Source organism: Hypanus sabinus, chromosome 16 (genome assembly GCF_030144855.1).
Source record: "Hypanus sabinus isolate sHypSab1 chromosome 16, sHypSab1.hap1, whole genome shotgun sequence".
Taxonomy (NCBI): Eukaryota; Metazoa; Chordata; class Chondrichthyes; order Myliobatiformes; family Dasyatidae; genus Hypanus; species Hypanus sabinus.
The window spans coordinates 30479421-30500446 of NC_082721.1; the positions used below are offsets into that span (position 1 = coordinate 30479421).

Consider the following 21026-nt stretch of genomic DNA (forward strand, 5'->3'; position numbering starts at 1 on the left):
GGATCAGATTCAAAACAAAAATAATTTGGTAAAACCTAGAGCTTCCTTAATTAGTTAAATTGGTTACTTCTCTCACTTTAAGTTTGTTGTGGTAAAAGTTTTGATCTAGACACTGCAGATGTGCTTATACATTAATAAGGCAGCTTGTTGCTGAAACAACAGTCTTTGAAATGACCAGATGAGACATCCTCAGAATAAAGAATGTCCCTTTAAAATAGAGTTGAGGAGGAATTTCTTTAGCAAGAGGGTGGTGAATCTGTGTAATTCATTGGCACAGACAGTTGTGAGGTCAAGTCATAGGTTTTTGATGAGTAAGGGCATCAAAGGTTGCAGGGAGAAGGCAAGAGAATGGGGTTGAGTGGGGTAATAAATCAGCCATGATAAAATAGCAAAGCAGATTTGATGGGCCAACTGGCCTAATTTTTGCCCCAATGTCTTATGGTCTCTTGCCCTTTGAGCATCACACTAATTATAGCTCCAACCTCAAAATTATTACCTGCATTTATCATCCACATCCAACTTCTGCAACATTTTAAAAATAAATGATGCTATGGATTTTGGATTATGATACATAAGTATATTGGTGAAGTTTCAGGTATTCTACTCCCTTTCTGCCCCAGACTTTTTCTCTTGGGAGACACACTTGGGTTACTTGGGGATAAACACTCTTGAAATTGGATCCAGACAAATATAATGGTAGGAAGACAAATTATACTTAGAGGTTGGAGGAACCTGGGGGGACAATCATTTCAGGACTGGGTCACAGAAAGTAGCAGCTTTTGAACGCATGTCTTACAAATAGTTTGATAGATTGGACATCTATACCCAGAAATGGGGCAAATATTTAGGTTTCTTGGTGGGGAAAAAGTGGTGAATGTAGTGGTGAAGCATATTGCTGAATGGTGGTCTTTTCTGTTATTAGAGGTCTAATAGGCACACTTGGTTATTACATTATTTCTGCCATGTTTTTTTTACTTTATGGATAATTTTATGTTTTGTAAGCTATGGTTTACATAATTTTAACACTGACTCAAGGGTTTGGGGAAAAATTTCTAGAAATAAAATTAGAAAAATAATTAAATGATGCAATGGTCAGGGCGCATTTATATGATCTGAAGTGAATTGTTTGCAATATGCCATTGGATTTGGAAAATTTTGCAGTTGTTTTGTTGGTGGCATCTCATTAGTGCAATGACAAGGAGAAAAGACCACAATGTCTCCTCCTTCTGCTGTTCCCACATTGTTCAGTATTTCTTACAACATATAAGGAAGGTGATCTTGGCCATCGAGTCTACACCGGCCTACAGAGCAATCCCATTCCCTGACTAATTTTCCTTGTTGCTTACTCTGCTCTTGTTGGGAATTAATCTGAAACTGAAGGTACATTCCATGTGATGGAGCAAAGCCTTCAGACTTTCCACCCTGAAGGAAATGGGCCACAACTAAGGTCAAAGACGTACCCTACCAATTCTAAAAGGCTTGTACTGCAAATCATCAACTCATCACCTCAGATCTTCCAACTCATTCAGCAGAATTCCAGACCTCAGGAACAAATTCCTGGCAAACAATTTGGTTGCTGGAGAGGGTCAGAGTTAGAGATCAGTTATTTCTTCTTTTACACAATCCTCTGACTTTTAATAGAAACTAATAAGAAATCAAATGTTGGGAAACATTGACACAGAAAATATCAAGACATTTGGAATCATTCAGTCTTATATTGCTGACACCTTGTCTGTCCTTGATTTATTTTCCTTTATTATTGGTAGTTAGGCACTAAATTAATATTTTCCTTCATCTATCTTTCTATTTCTTTGCTTTAAGTAACTCCTTAAATTCAGTTTGACCATCTATGCTAATATCTCAATATGCTTTGGTGTCAAATTTTATCTGTCAATGGGTCTGGTAGAATTCTTGAGATGCTTTTCTATATTCAAACTGTCTGAAGGTAGAAAATGATCTTTATTTCATCACCAATAAGAAGTGAATTTAAAAGTAGAAGTTGCATTTTAACCAATACTCTTTAAATCCATCGATGATCATTGAGCTGACCTTTGAAGACTTCAGACTACTGCCCGCTGTGGGCACAGTGAGCTTCGATGTCTGCAGCTCAGGATCACTTGAGCTAAGCCGATGCGTCTTGTGAAACGCAGTTATCCCCTCTGGCTTGACCGTGGCATACTTCTCAGACTCTGTGACTTCAGCCTCAGGAAGAACTAAAAACAAATCAAATGAACAGTACAACAGAACAGGCTTAAGACTGTGTTGAATGAGGAATAATACCGTGTATGTAATTACCATCCGTTTCACTTTATGCCAGAGTTACGCTTCGCCAGCAATTCTTCCCAAATTCAAAGTAAGGTGACCCAAAGGCAAATCCCACCACTTTGAGGAACAACTCTTGCCTAAACTACGGAATTCGGAATTTTGCAATTTTCTTGCCCTTACCGGGCTTTAGTAAAGCATTTAAAAGCTTACAGATTAAATTGTATTTTTTTGTCAGGAATAGTAATGAACCAAAGGTGACAATAGGAGTTAACGCCAGCTATCACTTGACTGGACAACACAACACAAGAGGTTGAGTGGCCGCCTCCTGTTGCTATGGGCCAGTGATAAACCAAGTACAGGCTAAGTACCACATTGCAGGAGAAAAGATGATGGCAGCACGTAGGCACTATCTGGTTAAACAAGAAACTCAGGGGTGAAGGTAACATACTACTATCCAGTTCAGCTGCACAAGAAACGCTGTGTTGCCACTTCTTCTGAACTGGTATACATACTCGTAAAGAGACAACACAATCTCTGGTGTGTGACTATATCCTGTACTGCCTTATTTACACGCCTGATTGTACCTCAACATAGATGGACTCCCCACTGAAAGATAAACATTTTATATGGGAGTTCTGTGAAAAATAGTTCTGTCCTTGACTTCAAAAAAAAATTCTTTGATCACAATCATTTCCTTTCTATGGGGCAAGTCCTTCCAATTGTATTTATCTTCCCAAAGATAGTAATTAGAGCATAGGAGACAAGACCTCCAATTAGTTGACTAGCACAAAAGCTCTCATGACCTCTAATATTACAGAATACTACGACAATCAAGGGATATGGGATTATTGCAGGGCCATGGAACTGAGGTAAAAGGTCAGACATGATCTTATTGAAGAAAACTACAGGCACAAAGAACTAAGTTCCCGAGTACTACTTATACTTATTAAGCTCAAATGTACTTAGGAAGAAACACTGTTGATGTTTTGGGCCGAGACCCTTCGTCAAGAAAGGGGGAGGGGAGCACCAGAGGGAGATGAAGAACAGGCAAAGAGTGATGGGCAGAGAGAGAAAAAAAGGGGGGGGAAATAAATAAATCAGGGATCGGGTAAGAAGGGGAGGAGGGGCATTAACTGAAGTTAGAGAAATCGATGTTCATGCCATCAGGTTGGAGGCTACCTAGACGGAATATAAGGTGTTGTTTCTCCAACCTGAGTGTGGCTTCATCGTGACAGTAGAGGAGGCCATGGATAGACATTTCAGAATGGGAATGGGACATGGAATTAAAATGTGTGGCCAATGGGAGATCCTGCTTTCTCTGGCAGACTGAATTTGTTCAGTAGCTTTTGGAATAAGTGGGCCCTTGGTAATTAGTCTGGAACAATGGACCTGCGCATGCACCTTTAAGCTGGATTTTTCAGGCCACATCCTCCACCAGTGGATCCTATCTTTTCAGTTGTGCCTTTGGTATCAACAGCAGGTCTGAGCTGATGGACCCTCTAACCATCACACCTCAGGACAGGTACTCAAAAGGCTCACAGGCATGCCAAGTGAACACAAGCCCTCCAATATGTCTCTAAGTGGATTCACTCCTTATGAAGATCAAATAGATTTCATGATCTTAGCATTTTAATTCTTAAGTACATTAAATAACCGGGGTGACTTTAGAAAGTGCTCCCACCCTTGCTAGATCAATGCATAAAGTAGGTGAAGAATGTTTATTCAATGGGGCTGATAAGTTTAACTCAAAGCCATTAGCAAATATTAGGCTGCACAGAAAATAACCTTGATCACTGGCTATTTACTGGGATACTCTGCTGATAGCCTCACTGGTACCTGGTACGCTGAACAAGTAGTGAATGTACGTAGCCAGGGATTGGTTTCGTCCCAGAGAGTCTTTCGTCATTTCCTCAGTATTCTGGAGCCAGTCCACAATTTTGATGAGTGTTTCAAAGATATGTCTGCCGACTGGAACTGTGAATGAAAGGAACAAGGTTCACAGCAAAATGGACAGGCAAGGACAGGTTCTTGCTGCAGCATCAAAGCATCAGTTAGCCCAAGTCAACCCACCACAGTTCAAAGTTCAAAGTACATTTATTATTATACTATATACAACCTAGAGATCTGTCTTCTTGCAGGCAGCCACAAAACGAAGAAACCCAATAGAACCCATTAGAAAAGAAGGCCCAATGTGCAACAAAAGGACAAATTGTGCAAACAATAAAAAGTAAGCAATTAACATTTAGAACTAAAGTTCACGAGAGTGAGTTCACAAAGCCTGTCATCATTGTAGCCGGTCCAGGAGCCTGTTGGTTGCAGGCCACAGCCTCAGTTCAGTGCAGAGATAAATAAATCTCACCAAGCAGTGAGCCAAACACCAGCCCATCCCAACACCCTGACCTTTTGAATCTGGCGCTTAAGTTGTCCAGACATTGGCTTGCTCTCAGATCCGGGTCCTATCGCTTTGATATGCTCTTGGACCCGGGCCTTATCACATCGATTCAGCCCATACCTGACCTTTCCAATCTGGGACAGTGCTTGAACATTGGCTAGTTCCTCACTCTCGGGCCTGGGTACCACCGCCTTGACTCTGAATCGCCTCAGCTTGCCTTGCCTTGAATCTGCTGCCTCAAATCGGCTCCAGCAATATCCAAGCATTGGTTAGTTCCTCACTCTCAGGGTCAGGCCCTACTATCTCGATTTGGCCCACACACGCCATGCCGCTAACCGTCCTGCACCTTTAAGACTTCAGTTCACACCTCAAAAATGCCAGGTTATACAGGCAGCTCGTCAGCTCATTGAGAGGGAAGTTACAGGCTATTGATTGCAGAGATTATTGTCCAGAAAAGATGTGATTATAGAGTAGTTAGTAGCTTTGCTTGCTACCAGTAAGGCATCACTGTGCTTCATGGTGTATTAAACCCATTTTGATTTCCAGCTCAGCCGATGTGGAAGACAGCCACTCATTCTGAACTCTATATATAGTCTAATTAGCCCCACACAAGTCAGGAAGTGAACTACTAACATCTAACCTCAACACCTGCTTTAACCAAGTCCCGACTTCCTATTCCACCAGTGTACAGCATAACTCTCTCAACCCGAACACACAATTCAAACAGCTTCAAATATCCAGTGCCAACACCTACATCACTAAATGCTGGCTTTCAACTCGCTAGGCACTGGGCTCAACCCACTCAGCCTTAATGTATGTAAACATTGTCTAATTCCATATCTCGCCCCAGTAATTAATTCACCCAATGAGAACTAAATCCAATCCCAACATACACTGTAACTCGACCAGTTCCATTCTCCTTTCCTATATTAGCAGGACTTCTAAATGCTGGAATTTCCTATCCAATTATAGAAATATTGAAGAATTCAGGAAGGTGGCTCAAGATCACCTCCTCAATGATGTTCAGGGACTGGCCATAAATGGTGGCCTTGTATTTAGCATTATAGAGCACTACAGCACAGAAAAAGGGCCTTTGGACAATCTGGTCCATGAGAACTGTTACTCAGCCTATTCCCATCGTTCTGCATCTGGACTATAGCCACCTCCCATACCCCTCCCATACATATACTGTACTTATTCAAACTGCTTCCAAATGTTGTAAAAACCCACACCCACCGCTTCTGCTTTTATTAAAAATATATCTACATTCTAAAAAGGAATAATTGAAAAGGCCCTGTTCACATCCCAAGCATCTAACTCGATCAGTACAAAGCACAACTCACACAGCACATAGCCTGCAGTCCCCTTCCAGCCACCCATCATCTGATTCATCGCAGTCCCAAATCCGTGCAGCCAAGTCACCCAACACCATCAGCCATTCCACCCAGCGTGGTCTTCAGCTCAACCAATTCACCTAACCACAACTTACAGCCACAGCGGCTCCACAAACCAAACCTTGGGGAAAGTTTCAACCAAGTTATCAGAAGATACATCTAAACTTCCACTATCATGAGTGAAACAGTTACTTCAAAAGGTGGCCTAGTTCTAACTTTAACGTTATGCCAACTTGTTCTGAGTTTCCACATCATCCTTCTACCACTAAGTCACCTAAAGTTTTAAATAGCTTGGTTAGCTTGGTCTTTAAAATTCATAATCATATTGTCAAACTTGCCTTCTGCCCACTCTAAACCATTGTACCCTTCCTGGGCTACTATGCCTGAATTTAAGGCAGTTTTCACAGGTGCAGCTACAGCAAGACTCCAATCTTACCTGCCTCTGCTCAGCATTCCCTATTTCATACAATTTTTAATTGAGGCTATTCAGCTCATTGAGTCTATGCTAGCTCACAGAGTAATCCCATTCCACCACCGATTTTCCATTTAAGGGTGGCACAGTAGCACAGTGGCTAGCAAGCACTTGCGACCTGGGTTCAATTCCCACTGCTGCCTGCAAGGAACCTGTACGTTCTCCCCATCGCCGCGTGGGCTTCTTCTCATTGTCCAAAGACGTACCGGTTGGTAAGTTAATTGGTCATTGTAAATTGTCCTGTGATTAGGCTAGGGTTAAGTCGGGAGATTGCTGGAAGGACCGGAATCGCCTATTCCGCACTGCAGCTCAGTAAATAAAAGAATAAAATTAACTATTCTCCCCATATTCCCTGTAATTCTTCCTCCCAGAAGCTCTACTACCCACCTACACCAACTAACCAATCCACAGGTACTTTGCATGAGTGAGCAAAGCAGAGCATCTGGGGGAAATCTGTACAGTCACAGGGGAAACATGCAAGCACCACACGGCCAGCATCTGATGACTGGATTGCTGGAGCAACTAACAAACTGTGCCACTGTTCCTATGGGGAATTTTTTAGGGTCATTTTTCATTCCTCATTATCCGTGCATCTTGACTTTTTTTTAGTTCGTTTTTCGGAAGTTCTCTTTAAACTGGGAAAATGCAATGCAAAAGCAGAACTGACAAACATTCCACCAGAGGGCACTAGACCCTCACACCACATCCCTTCACTGGCAACTCAATCCAATTTCATATCAAACCCCCAAAACAATCCAAGGGTTCCAGACTCTTTTTACAGAGGCACTCAAGCCAAGGACTAAATAACCCTGCATATAGTAATATTCTTAATACTTCCAATAAAAACATCTAGCATTTGCTTCCCCTTTCCACAAAAAACAGATTCTTCTTTACAACACAGCGTTGGCTTCTCACTGCATGTCTGGATAATTGCAAACGTGATGTTTGACAAGTATCACATTTGCTAGCGTTTGTCTGGATTAACTTCTTTGACATTTGGTAATCAGCAGGATAACCACTTCCTGACTGTCATGTTCCCATTCAACGTGTTTAGTAGCTTTGTTAATAGGTAACCACCTATTAATAAGTACCTCCAGCCACTTACACAGATCCCAGCAGGAATCAACAAAGACCGAGCGAAGGGGAGAGAAAGAATTGGTGGAACGAGAGGAGGAAAAGTACAGTAAATTGGTGGAATTAGAGCTGGAAAAGTAGAGAGTGGAGGGAGAGAGATGGAAATTGGCAGAAAGAAAGTGGCAGATAAAAATATTCTGAAGTGTGTTCTTCTAATTGGAACAGGCAGGGTTTGAGGGAAAAAAAATGACTTGCATGCTTGAAATGCTTTTTCAATTCATTTGAAACCCACAACTGTGATGTAAATCAGATTAACTCTCTAACACTAGAACCTCACAGAAGTCAGTTTAACGAGTGCACAGTGGAATTAATCTGACCTCTTTCTGATGTCATCCTGGAGCTCAAGATCAGTAGTGGCAGCAGTTTGTCTAACACCACATGCAGGAATGGGACAAGTTCTTCCAGATGAACCTGGTTGATCGCAGTAACCGCCCTTCTCAGTGCCTCTGTCTGCTGGGCTACAGAATGGTGTTTACCCACATTGTCGCACAGTGAGAAGAACTGCTCCAGGCTTCTGTCCTGTAGTAAACAGATTACAATGTAACCAATATCAGGGCTGTATCCTTCCAGATCTTTTTCTTTTATAACTTCGAACAAACCAAAATTCATTAGATTAATATAAATTAAATATCTTGTCCACAAAATATTAAGCTCAGATCATTAAGCCCTTGACGTGTTCCATTATTCAATTAGACATAAGCTATTGTCTGCCTTCAATTTATGCTTCTGTTAACCTTGGATCACAAAACCTATCTATCATCTTAGGTTCCAGAATCTCATACGGCTCCAGTGTCAAGAGATCTTTGATAGGGAGAGTTCCCATTTACACATCTGTTGTGGCCGTGTATCACAGTAAAGTTGCTCAAGCTTACTTAATAGGCATCCGTTAGTCTCGTGAGACCATGGATTTGCGTCTTGGAAAGTTTCCAGGGCACAGGCCTGGGCAGGGTCGTATGGGAGACTGGCAGTTGCCCATGCTGCTAGTCTCCCCTCTCCATGCCACCGATGTTGTAAGGGAAGGGCACTTCAAGCTTACTTACAGGATACATAATCATTCTGAGTCCACCCTTGTATTGTCAAGTGAGACAGATGGCCAAGGCTAACCCACCTTGCTCCCTGTAAAATTGGCCCCAAGTCTTGTACAACATTGCCCAGGCTCAGGAAGATCCAACCACAGGAAGGTCCTCTGACATACCTGCACCTTGCTCCTCACAAAAACAATGGCTAAAGATCAGAATTATCTGTCTGAAGTGGAGACAAAAACATCTGCAGTGGCCTACTTAGATAATCAAACAAAGTTTGAGTAAACTTCTCTTAAATTTGCCTCAGAGTTACAGTGACCTGGGTTCAATCCTGGTATCAGAACCCATCTACCTCTCCCAGTGACCATGTGATTTACCCCAGCTGTTCCACTTTCCTCCCTCATCTAAAAGGAGTGCTGGGAGGTTAATCGGCTAGTGCAGGTTACCCTTATTGTGGCTAGCAATAAAAAGGATTTAGGTGATGGAGATTTGATAAGAGAACATTGAGAACTACAGGGAAATAAGAGGGATGGGAATGATAGGTTTGCTGTAATGGGCCTCATTGCGAAATATGTAAATAAGTAAGTTAACCCCAGTCGATCCATGTACTACACGGAAGTATGACTAGGGGAATAATAAGATTCCCCCCACCCCCAAATTCAACAGTAGAGTTTTTTAGAGCCTCTGAATGAAGCTTTTATTAAAACTGACCTTTAACCTTTACAGGTCAGTATGTCACACTCCTTTACTGACACAATCAATGCGAATAACTGCTCAGCAAGCCCAGAAAGGGAAAGTAAAAACACTGTAATTTTGAAGGACCAGAGAACTCAATGTAAGTGGAATGCGTATCTCTGTACTAAAGTGTTACAGGTTCAAGCTCTACTCTATGTCTTGAATAGAAATTCTTGCTGAACACTCGGGAGGGTCTGCATTGTCCATGACCTTGGGCTGAGATAGTAGAACAGAGGATAACCGTGACTCTGCCATTGTCTAAGGAGGATGTTTAATATCTTCTGTTATGAATGGAACATTGAATTTCCTTGGAATCTGGATTAGCATTCTCCACTCAAACAACATCAACAAAAATAGATTATCTGGTTATTAGTCTCACCACTGGGGAGTGGCTGTTAAGTATGCACATGAAAATAATTCTCCCTGTGTGAAGTGCTTTCTGAAGTTTTGAGCAGTCAAAAATGAATGAGGCTCTATTTAATTAAAGACAGAGTGGAACCAAAACTACATAAAATTCATTTTCAATGCACATCTTTTCAAACAAAATTCATCAAAATAGAAATGAAGGTAAATGGGATATCTCAGTAGTTAAAAGTGAGATACATTCCAGCCGGCAGTTCTACAGAACTTTGTGGAAATAAGAATGTCTGGCATAGAAACAGCTCAGTTCCACCTTCCTATATCCAATATTCAATATCCAACAATCTATAATTTTAGCTTGTATCTATAACAGAACAGAAGTAGACTGAGTTGATGGGCAAATAATGGTGGATCCCGAGAACAATCCCATCAGCCCCAATCCCCATTATTTCTTGCACCTCTGTAACTTATTCTGTATCATTGGGCGTCACGGGGTTATCAGGTCTCTGATTCATTTCATCACTAACCTTCACTAAGGGATAGTTTACAGTGGCTCTTAACTGACCGGCACATCCTTGGGATGTGGGGGGAAACTGGGGCAACGAGGTAAAACCCCTGTGGTCACATGGAATGTGCAAAGCCCACAAAATCAGAATTAAACTCGGGTCCGTGTACCTTTGAGCCAACAGTAGCTACTGGGCTACTGTGCCGAAAGCTCTGTCCCAGTTATACTCAGCATCTGAACTCCCATAACCCTCTTCCAAAGACTCACTGCCCTCTGGGTGAAGAAATACCTTCTCATCTCTCTCCTGAATGGTCACCTCTTTATTGTGAAATGGGGTCCCTTGATTCTAACCATGGATAACATTAACTCCCTGTCAAACCTTATGAAAATTTTGTACTGTAGTTAAATCCCCATCAAATCTAGCTCATATATCCTGTGCTATTTTACTTCTCAGCCAACATATGGGTTAGGACTTTATTCCTCAGAACATAGAAAATTTGATAGAGGTATACAAGATTATGAGGGGTATAGATAGGGTAAATGCAAGCAGGTTTTTTTCAGAGGTTGGGTGGGATTACAACAGGAGGTCATGGGTTAAGGGTGAAAGATGGAAGTTTAAGGGGAACATGAGGGGAAACTTCTTCACTCAGAGGGTTGTGAGAGGGTGGAATAAGCTGCAAGTGGTGCATGTAAGCATGATGTCAGTGTTTAAGAGAAGTTTGATAAGGTACACGGACGGTGGGGTACAGAGGGCTATGGTCCAGGTGTAGGTCGATGGGAGTAGGCGGTTTAATTTTTTTGGCATAGACGAGACATGCTGAAGGGTCAGTTTCTGTGCTGTTCGTTTCTACGGCTCTGTGATACATGAGCACTTAATGAGCTGAAGATGTAGTGACATCAATAAAGTTAGCAAACAGTTATATCAATGTGCTCATGATGCAATCAGTCAGTGACCTCAAAAGCAGACACAAAACGTCCATATAGCATCATACACGGAACGTCCATATAGAGTCAGACATAGAACGTCCATATAGCGTCAGACACAGAACGTCCATATAGCGTCAGACACAGAATGTCCATATAGACACGGAACGTGCATATAGACACAGAACATCCATATAGACACGGAACGTCCATATAGCATCAGACACAGAACGTCCGTATAACATCAGACACAGAACGTCCATATAGCGTCAGACACAGAACGTCCATATAGACACGGAACGTCCATATAGACACAGAACATCCATATAGCATCATACACGGAACGTCCATATAGCGTCAGACACAGAACGTCCGTATAACATCAGACACAGAACGTCCGTATAGCATCAGACATGGAACTTCCGTATAGCATCAGACACAGAACGTCCGTATAGACACAGAACATCCCTATAGCATCAGACATGGAACGTTCATATAGACACAGAATGTTCATATAGCGTCAGACACAGAACGTCCATATAGACACGGAACGTCCATATAGACACAGAACGTCCATATAGCATCATACACGGAACGTCCATATAGCGTCAGACACAGAACGTCTGTATAACATCAGACACAGAACGTCCGTATAGCATCAGACATGGAACTTCCGTATAGCATCAGACACAGAACGTCTGTATAGACACAGAACATCCCTATAGCATCAGACATGGAACGTTCATATAGACACAGAACGTTCATATAGCATCAGACACGGAACGTCCAAATAGAGTCAGACACGGAACGTCCGTATAACGTCAGACATGGAGCTCTGAAAATGACGTCACTCAATAAAACAGGGTGCAAGAAGATTTCCACAGAGCCCAGCATTGGATAGAGCACCCAAATGAGAAATTCACCAACACTCAATAGTGCTTAATACATAATTTGGGATTACCTGTTCTGCACTCCTGATATTTGCTGTTCATGAATTTCAGAGAGCTCAGGAAATAATGACATCGTATTGTGAGTTGGTAATGTGGTGAAACTACATTCTGCATGGGCTCAGGATGTAGTGATACCACTCAGTGAAGTCACTGGATAATGCTAGTACTCTGGGATCCAAGTGGCATCACATCCAGAATCCCAGAAATGAAATCACTCTAGGAATAACTGGATCATTCAGGGAGCCCGGGAGACAATAACATCTTGAACGTCTTGACATCAGGGTGCTGCTGAATGACCTCACAAGAGGATGGGATCAATCGGAATAACATGATATCACTTGGCAACATGAGCTCAGAATACAACGCTTGTGGCAGCTTTGGCATCTCAGCACTTGTTTCCCATGTTGCATTGGAATGGGTCCAGTTTGAAGACAATACTAGGAAAGGTGGAGGGGCTGGCAGTATTGAGGAAGCAGGGAAATTCAGAAGGACTTGGACAAATTAGGAGAATTGCAAAGAAGCGGTAAATGGAATACAGTGTAGGCAAGTGTGCGATCGTGCACTTTGGTAGAAGGAATAAAGGCATAGACTATGTTCTAAATGAGGAGAAAATTCAGAAATCATAGGTGCAAAGGGTCTTGTAAGATTCCCTAAAGGTTAACTTGCAGGTTGAGTCAGTGGTAAGGAAGGCAAATGCAATGTTAGCTTTCATTTCAAGAGGACTTGAATATATAAGGCATTGGTCAGACTGCACTTGAAGTATTGTGAGCAGTTTTGGGCCCCTTATTTAAGAAACAATGTGCTGGCATTGGAGAGAATCCAGAGGAGGTTTACGAGAATGATAGGCTAACACATGAGGAGTGTCTGATGGCTTTGGGCCTGTACACACTAGAGTTTCGATGAATGAGGGTGGTTCTCATTGAAAAGCCGAGATTGAGTTGACTTGGGAGAGGATGCTTCCTCTCGTCGGGGAGTCTAGGACCAAGGGGCACAGCCTCAGAATACAAGGATGTCCTTTGGAACAAAGATGAGGAAGAATTCATTTTGCCAGAGGGTGGTGAATTTGTGGAATTTGTTGCCACATACAACTGTGGAGGCCAAGTCATTGGACATACTTAAAGCAGAGGCTGATAGACTCTTGATTAGTAATGGCATCAAAGATTATGAGGAGAAGGCAGGTGAATGGGGTTGAAGGGGATAATGAATCTGCCATGATGGAATGGTGGAACAGACTCGAGGTGCTGAGTGGCCTAATTCTACTATATACCTTAAAGTCTTATGGGTCAGAGGGCTCTGCCAGTCCACCACCTGTCCTCAGAACTAACACTATATTCTGGCAGCTTTGAAACTGAAATCATTTACCTCAGGGTATATTGTCGAAAATGGCCGTAGCTCCAATTTAAATACTGATTTCCGATTATCCAACCACTTCACCCCCGCCATTGAGGTCTGCAATAAAAAGCAAGACAATTATAAGGATTCATGCTTCTTAATACAGTGTAATAACCATAAATGGATTCCATTTCATGCCGTTGCTCTTCAAATATAACCATGACAACTGACTAAGATAGCACAGCAGGGGCACAGTTGAGAGTAGATGTCAAGTACTAACCGGGTTTCTATAGAAAAGCACTGTCAAGACTTCAAAAGCATTACCACCTTAATGGCAAGACCCACATCAGTACCAAGCTCAGATTTTTAATGTGGTTAAATGTGGGAGAAAGCCTTTAATGTTATAGAACTTAATAAACCATCAGTATTGTCAGATCCAGAGAAATCAAGACTGAGATGATTCCACCAGATGTACCGGTTGGTAGGCTAATTGATCATTGTAAATTGTCCCATGACTAGGCTACGATTAAATCAGGGGATTACTGGTTGGCATGTCTCAAAGGGTCTACACCATGCTCTATCCCAATAAACAAATAATACGTTTTACCAACAGTCTTGGGAGAGTCTGTAGCTCCACAAGAGAAAAAAAATAAGATGGAGACATTCAAAAAAAGACTTTTGAGCCATGAACTACAAAATTCATTCAAAGTTGTCAGTAGTGACTGACACCAAAGCCAAACAAAATTAAAATATCCAACTAAATACTTCTCTCAGACTTCCACCTACAAAGGCCATCCTCTCAGCTTACTACAAAGCAGTGGGGCGTGGAATTCAATTACTGTAGAAAATGATGGCAGGTGTAATAGTGTGCTAATGGAAGTTAATATTAATTGAAAAATATGCACCGAATGACGTTCTTGAGGGGCAAGACTCTTGCAACCAAAATACACGTGCCGGATTAGCTCCGTGCAAACTGCACTAGACAGATGCTGCTCTGGTGCTCACTGTGGATAGCCAGTGAAAAAAAACATTCAGCAGCTGCAGTTACCTACAAGATCATACAAATGATGTGAAGGCCAAGGTCAGAATATTAGCAACACGTAACAAATGAATTTACGGCTTACTTCTGTTTTGTTCTGTTTTAATTATATTATGCATAGGAAGGGCGGTCTGTTTGGCCAATTCCTCTGTTGCAAATTCTTCACGTTCCCAGAACTGCTGTGATGGAGAAAGGGATCCCACAGCCAAAGAGGGAAAGCATGGAAGTGGCTATCACTGATGATCTTTGACATGTTATTGTTGTGCAGTGGGAAGCCTTCCTCAGTCAGAGATAGGTGATAGGAAGTCAAGTTTTAGCAGAGATAATCGATAACATTGGGACTATTCCTGTGCTGGGAGAGTTATCAGTCCAGGGCAGGAAAAAGAGAGTAGCAGGTTGTGGGTGGCAATTAGTCATCCGATGTTGCGTGTGAATGGAGAGATTCTGTAAGCCTTTTAATTGGCCGTGGGTGGCCTCAGTGACAGCTGCTCATTGGATCAAAGCGCCAAGAGCCAAGTCCCTGACCCACTGATGACAGGGCTGAATGAAGACAATAAGATGTAGACCGGATTTAAACCCTGAAATAAGTTAATGGGACTTAATCATCACAATTAGAAGCAGCAAGTGGCGTCAGAATAGCATGGTGCCAGTAAGCTCTTCTGAACTTTGAAATAGGTCCTAAGTGGGTTTGGTGAGATGGGGGAGGATGAATGTGGTACTGGAAAAGCAAGAAAGCTTGTTTGTTGTGGAAAATGTACCGACTGGTCCCATCACCCAGGAAGTGTGTTGTAGGCCTGGAATCAAATTAAGATGAAGAAAGCCAAGGAAATAAAATGTATTAAGAATGGTTCAAGAGGAGAGAGGCAGAGGATAAACTGTGAGATACACACCTGGACTAGTAGTGGTAGCCCCTTTTAATAAAACTTTAGTTGACAGAATTTGTAAGACCTTCAGTGGAGGGGCTTGCAGAGGACTGGATGAGCGGCTCCAAGTTCCCCGGTGTCAATATCTTGGAGGATCTATTCTGGGCTCAGTATACAAATGTAACCACGAGGAAGGTGCACGAACATTTCTACTTTCTTAGAAGTTTTCCGGAAAACTTTGCGGATGTAGAGTGAAAATCATTCTGACTGGTTGCATCACAGACTAAAATGGAAACTCTAGTGCAGCCTGTCCATCATATGTACTGCTCTCCCTACATTCGAGGACATCTGTAAGAGACAATGTTACAGGCAGGTGGCATCCATCATTAAGCACTCCCACCATCTGGGCCATGTCCTCTTCTTAATGCTGCCTTCAGTTCAGGCAGGAGATCCAGGAGTGCATCAGGTTTACCATCACCGGCGTATGTCGTGAAACTTGTTATTTTTGTGCCATTGTAACTTATCAAAAAAACTATAAAGATGGGTTCCATAATAATGGATGCCACCCTTTACAGGCATCACCTTGTGAAGATGTCCTCGACATGGGGGTCATCACCTTGTGAAGATGTCCTCAACGTGGGAGTCATCACCTTGTGAAGATGTCCTCGATGTGGGGATCATCACCTTGTGAAGATGTCCTCAACGTGGGAGTCATCACCTTGTGAAGATGTCCTCGCTTCGAGGTGGGATTCATCACCTTGTGAAGATGTCCTCGCTTCGACGTGGGATTCATCACCTTGTGAAGATGTCCTCGACGTGGAGGTCATCACCTTGTGAAGATGTCCTTGACGTGGAGGTCATCACCTTGTGAAGATGTCCTCGACGTGGGATTCATCATCTTGTGAAAATGTCCTCGCCTCGATGTGGGAGTCATCACCTTGTAAAGATGTCCTCGCTTCGACGTGGGATTCATCACCTTGTGAAGATGTCCTCGCTTCGACGTGGGATTCATCACCTTGTGAAGATGTCCTCGACGTGGAGGTCATCACCTTGTGAAGATGTCCTCGACGTGGGATTCATCATCTTGTGAAGATGTCCTCGCCTCGATGTGGGAGTCATCACCTTGTGAGGATGTCCTTGATGTGGGGGTCATCACCTTGTGAAGATGTCCGATGTGGGAGTCATCACCTTGTGAAGATGTCCTCGATGCGGGATTCATCACCTTGTGAAGATGTCCTTGCCTTGATGTGGGAGTTATCACCTTGTGAAGATGTCCTCAACGTGGGGGTCATCACCTTGTGAAGATGTCCTCGAAGTGGGAGTCATCACCTTGTGAAGATGTCCTCAACATGGGGGTCATCACCTTGTGAAGATGTCCTCGTCGTGGTGGTCATCACCTTGTGAAGATGTCCTCGCCTCGACGTGGGGGTCATCACCTTGTGAAGATGTCCTCAGCCAGAGCCCATGATGGAGCTGGCTGAGTTTACAGCTTTTTACGATGCTGTGCATTTGCTCCCCAGCCCCCAAACCAGACAGTGATGCAACCAGTTAGAATGCTCTCCATGATAATCTGTAGAAACTTGTGAGTGCCTTCTGTGACATGCCAAGTCTCCTCAAACTCCTAATGAAATATAGGCACTGTTGTGCCTTCTTTATAATTGCATCAATATGTTGGGTCCAGGTTAAATCTTTAGAGATGTTGACACCCAAGAACTTGAAACTGCTTACTCTTTCCACTGCGGATCCCTCGATGAGACAGGTGTATGTTCCCTCAATTTCTCCTTTCTGAAGTCCACAGTTAATCCCTTGCTCTTACCCACACTGAGGGAAAGGTTGTGAACCTGAGGGCTCATACCTACAGCTCAAAGTTCAACAACAGCTTCTTCCTTTCTGGGTGTTCCTAACATTACCTCAGGCAATATGCCTTCTTACTCTCTCTCACCTTCCTGAAATGTCATTATGCTTATTTTGTTGTGTAAGTGATGTATAATTTATATTAATTTAAGTTGATGTTAACTTATGTTGCTCACATTTATTATGCACTGAATTGCTGCTGCAGAAGTTTATTTTTCAGGGCATTTATACGATAATACACCCAAATTTGAACCAGGACGAGAGATTAAGGAGCACCAGCTTCTCTCATTTTGTTTTACCTATCCCTCCTCCTTTGGGACCCCTCTGTCTTTTGTTTGTTTCCTCACGTCGACCCTACTGTGGGTAGGGCCTCATCATGTTAAGGGTGAGAGGCATAAGGCCAGGGAGGGAATCTGCTCACCCTCCCTAGCTACACGGATCTATGATTGTGGACCAGGGGAGGATGTTGAGGGCAGACCAACCAACTCAGGCCTGAAATAACCCCTGAGATATAACAGTAAGTCAGGGAACAAGTGAAACTAAGGCAGCAAAATACAAAGGTTTGAGGGGATTAAAGGTGGTAGGGGTAAGATGGGGGTCATACTAGGAAGGTGGGTCTGAACTAGCATAGTGGTTACCACAACACTATTACAGATTGGGGTGCAGAATCTGGAGTTCAGTTCTAGCGCCACCTGTAACAAGTTTGTACATTCTTCCCATGAGCGTGTAGTTTTCCTCCGAGTGCTCAGGTTTCCTCTCGCAGTCCAAAATCTTAGCGGTTGGTCAGTTAATTGGTCTTTGTAAATTGCCCTGTGATTAGGCTAGTGTTAAACATGTGGGTCGCAAGGCAAAGCCTCTCATTGGGCCAAAAAGGCTTGTTCCTACTTGTATCTCTAAATAAATAACTATAAAAACTAAACCTTCAAGTAATTCTTAACTCTGGAAATGGATTTGTGAATTGTAAATTTAAAATATGTCTTGCAATTCAATATGCTGAGCAGAAGTTACTATAAGTTATCCTCCTTCCCTTTCTCCCATGGTCCACTCTCCTCTCAGATTCCTTCTTCTTCAGTCCTTTACGTTTTCCACCAATCATCTTCCAGCTTCTCACTCCATCCTCCCCTCCCCCTCCCACCCAACCTTCCCCTCACCTGGTCTCACCTATCACCTACCAACTAAAGCTCCTTCTCCTCCCCCCACATTTTTATTCTGGCTTCCCAACCCTTTCCTTTCCAGTCCTGTTGAAGGATCTCAGCGCAAAACATTGACTCTTCTCCCTCTCTCCAGAGCTGCTGCCTGACCTGCTGAGTTCCTCCTGCATCTTGTGTGAGTTATTAGCAGACCTAGATGAAATGAGGAGGGTAAAATCAGATGTAGGCAACCACACATAGTTGAGGCATTACTTAAAGCAAAGAGAACAGGTTTGTGCAGAATCCCAGAGATCATGGACCAGCATGGGAGAGAGAATGCTTTTCAAAAATAAACTTGGGCAGAGTTGTGAAGGTGGTGTCTTGTTTCAGCGAGCTGCAGAACATTCCAAAGCTGAAGTGACCAAGCAAGCAGTTAGTGAGTAGGGCAAGATCCGACACAAGAGAAAGGCACAGAGACAGCAATTTCTGGACTACAGTTTACACATTACATACTATTGCATAAAATCCAGGAATCTATAACGTTATTCCATTCACATTTTGCTTTCCGCTTGTAAAGGCATCAGGAGATGGATTGAAAAGTCAACAGAACCATTTAGAGACTTGCAAGTATGTTTGCTGTATAACTATATGTATACTATACTGTACAAGTATGTATAACTGTATTAGCTTTTAATTATAAGCAGGAATTAGTGATGGAGGAAATGAATGTGACTGTCTGAACGGTGTAAAGCTACAGAATATAATTTAAACCTTTATATATAGTGGATTTCCCAGGTAATTTGATTGAAAGAATTTTGAGGGCAACAGCATTATTCCATTAGGAAATGTGTCATTCTACTGTTTCAATGAATCTGTGCTTCAAACTCAACTTCAGGGCACAACTAATTCAATTGCTGTCCAGAAAACATTGACATGAAGTCAGTCAGTGCTGTGGGCTGTAGGTCAGCACTTAGACAATGTACGTATATGTTTTATACTGTCCTTAACATGCTCAGGGATTGGCCATATATATTAAACTGAACGATGTTTATTACTGAGATACAAATACAACAATGGCATCTGAAAGTGCATGAATATTTGAAGAGAAAGATAAAGCAAGTAAGCCAATGGAGTTCCACATTGTACAGAGGACTCCTCTTTAATCTCCATAATGTAAAAAAGCCCAACAAAGGAGGATGGAGTAGTTACGGGATTGTATCAGAAGGAAGCAAAAATTAAGAGAACATTTAAGAAATAGGAACTGTACCATTAAATGCCTTAAAAATGACAACAAGGATATTAGTGTGATGAAAATCCAGGTCAGAATGGGAGAAAAATTCAATAATAGGCTGAGAATAGAAATGGGAACTAATAAAAAAGGCAACAAACTAAGAAACAATAATAAAGAGTTATTGTGGTATCGCCTGCAAGAGGGTTCAAATGAGCACAGGAAAACACATTCCACTGAAAGGAATGGGCAGACTATGCATATCCCACAGAAACTCCATGGATCAATAACATCATTGAGGGAGGGGAACATTAAGTCCACAGACTTTATAGAGTACATAATAAGAAAGAAAAAGGGACCAGAAAAATGAATAGGAAAACAAAGTTGAACTATCAAGGAGCATAAACCAAAGTGTAAGTGTACAGACGTCAATAAAAGAAGAAATGTTGAGATATGACAAGGATGATCAGGAGAAAGACAGGGCAATGAGATTTTCAGGATACAAATCATTCTTTTGCTTTGGTATTTACAGTCCAGATAGAACAGATGAACATGACATTGGATGATGAGATGATCAATGAGTTAAGAGCATTATAAATAAGAATTGGAGACACAGTAAGTCAATTCATCAACTCAATGAAGGTAAGAAAGATTATATTTGTCAGTGTCACTGACTTTTAAGAGCAGACATAATACATAGTAATACAAAACACAGTAGATTTCAGTTAATCGGGGCAACGGTTAATCAGGGAAGCCACTTATTTGGGACAACTGTTAAAGAACAAAAACTAATAGAGAAAATAGCTGGGATTCCCTTTGTTTATTTGGGACACAATGCTGCTTAATTGGGACAGGAGACTGTTGCCAAATGGTTTCTAACTAGCCTCAGTAGTGTGCACTTGTATTTCCTTTAGACACTACACCGTGCTTAGAGCAGACAATTTTTAAATAGCACCAGTTTGTGTTCAAAAAGCAGTGATATTTCTCACTGATGGTGAGTGATGGTGCAGTTTTACTCACTGCAGTTTCAAGCATATAGACTTGGAAATGCCAGAAACGGCAGAGAGCGGAAACAAAACACTTTCACTCCTTCAACAAGATAGAAACTACAAACAATTTGAAGGTATCGACAACCTTCTTGAATGTTACCTCTGGTCCCCACCGGACACTCGGCTCTCACCTGTGGTTCCAAGTATGGACCAGCGGCCACACCCCAATATGCAGCTTCAACAGGCAGGCTAAACCAGATGAGAGTAGCCGGCGGGTTTCATACCCTGGTGAGATAGGGACGTGTCTATCCTAGCATGCAAAGTCAGCTCCGGTAGACTGAACGGGTGAGATCTATAGTGAGATTGAACTGAAATGCAGTGTTACGTGGAGAACAAAGCACATGACAAGGCACATAAGAAATCATGGCCATCCACTGC

At 42.3% G+C, this 21026-nt stretch overlaps 1 protein-coding gene across 3 annotated transcripts in view; it reads right to left on the reverse strand.

Moving 5' to 3' along the window:
- Positions 1 to 21026, reverse strand: part of LOC132406173 (dedicator of cytokinesis protein 8-like) — a 239078-nt gene that overhangs the window by 77146 nt on the left and 140906 nt on the right. For all 3 annotated transcript variants that reach the window (XR_009516088.1, XR_009516087.1, XM_059991466.1), the window contains exons 19-22: positions 13516 to 13602; positions 7975 to 8176; positions 4102 to 4239; positions 2050 to 2213 (exon numbers count right to left, since the gene is read on the reverse strand). Coding sequence is in view for 1 of the 3 variants with exons in the window: in XM_059991466.1 (XP_059847449.1) it covers positions 2050 to 2213; positions 4102 to 4239; positions 7975 to 8176; positions 13516 to 13602 (591 nt within the window). In the remaining 2 variants the exon portion in view is untranslated. The remainder of the gene's footprint in view (positions 1 to 2049; positions 2214 to 4101; positions 4240 to 7974; positions 8177 to 13515; positions 13603 to 21026) is intronic.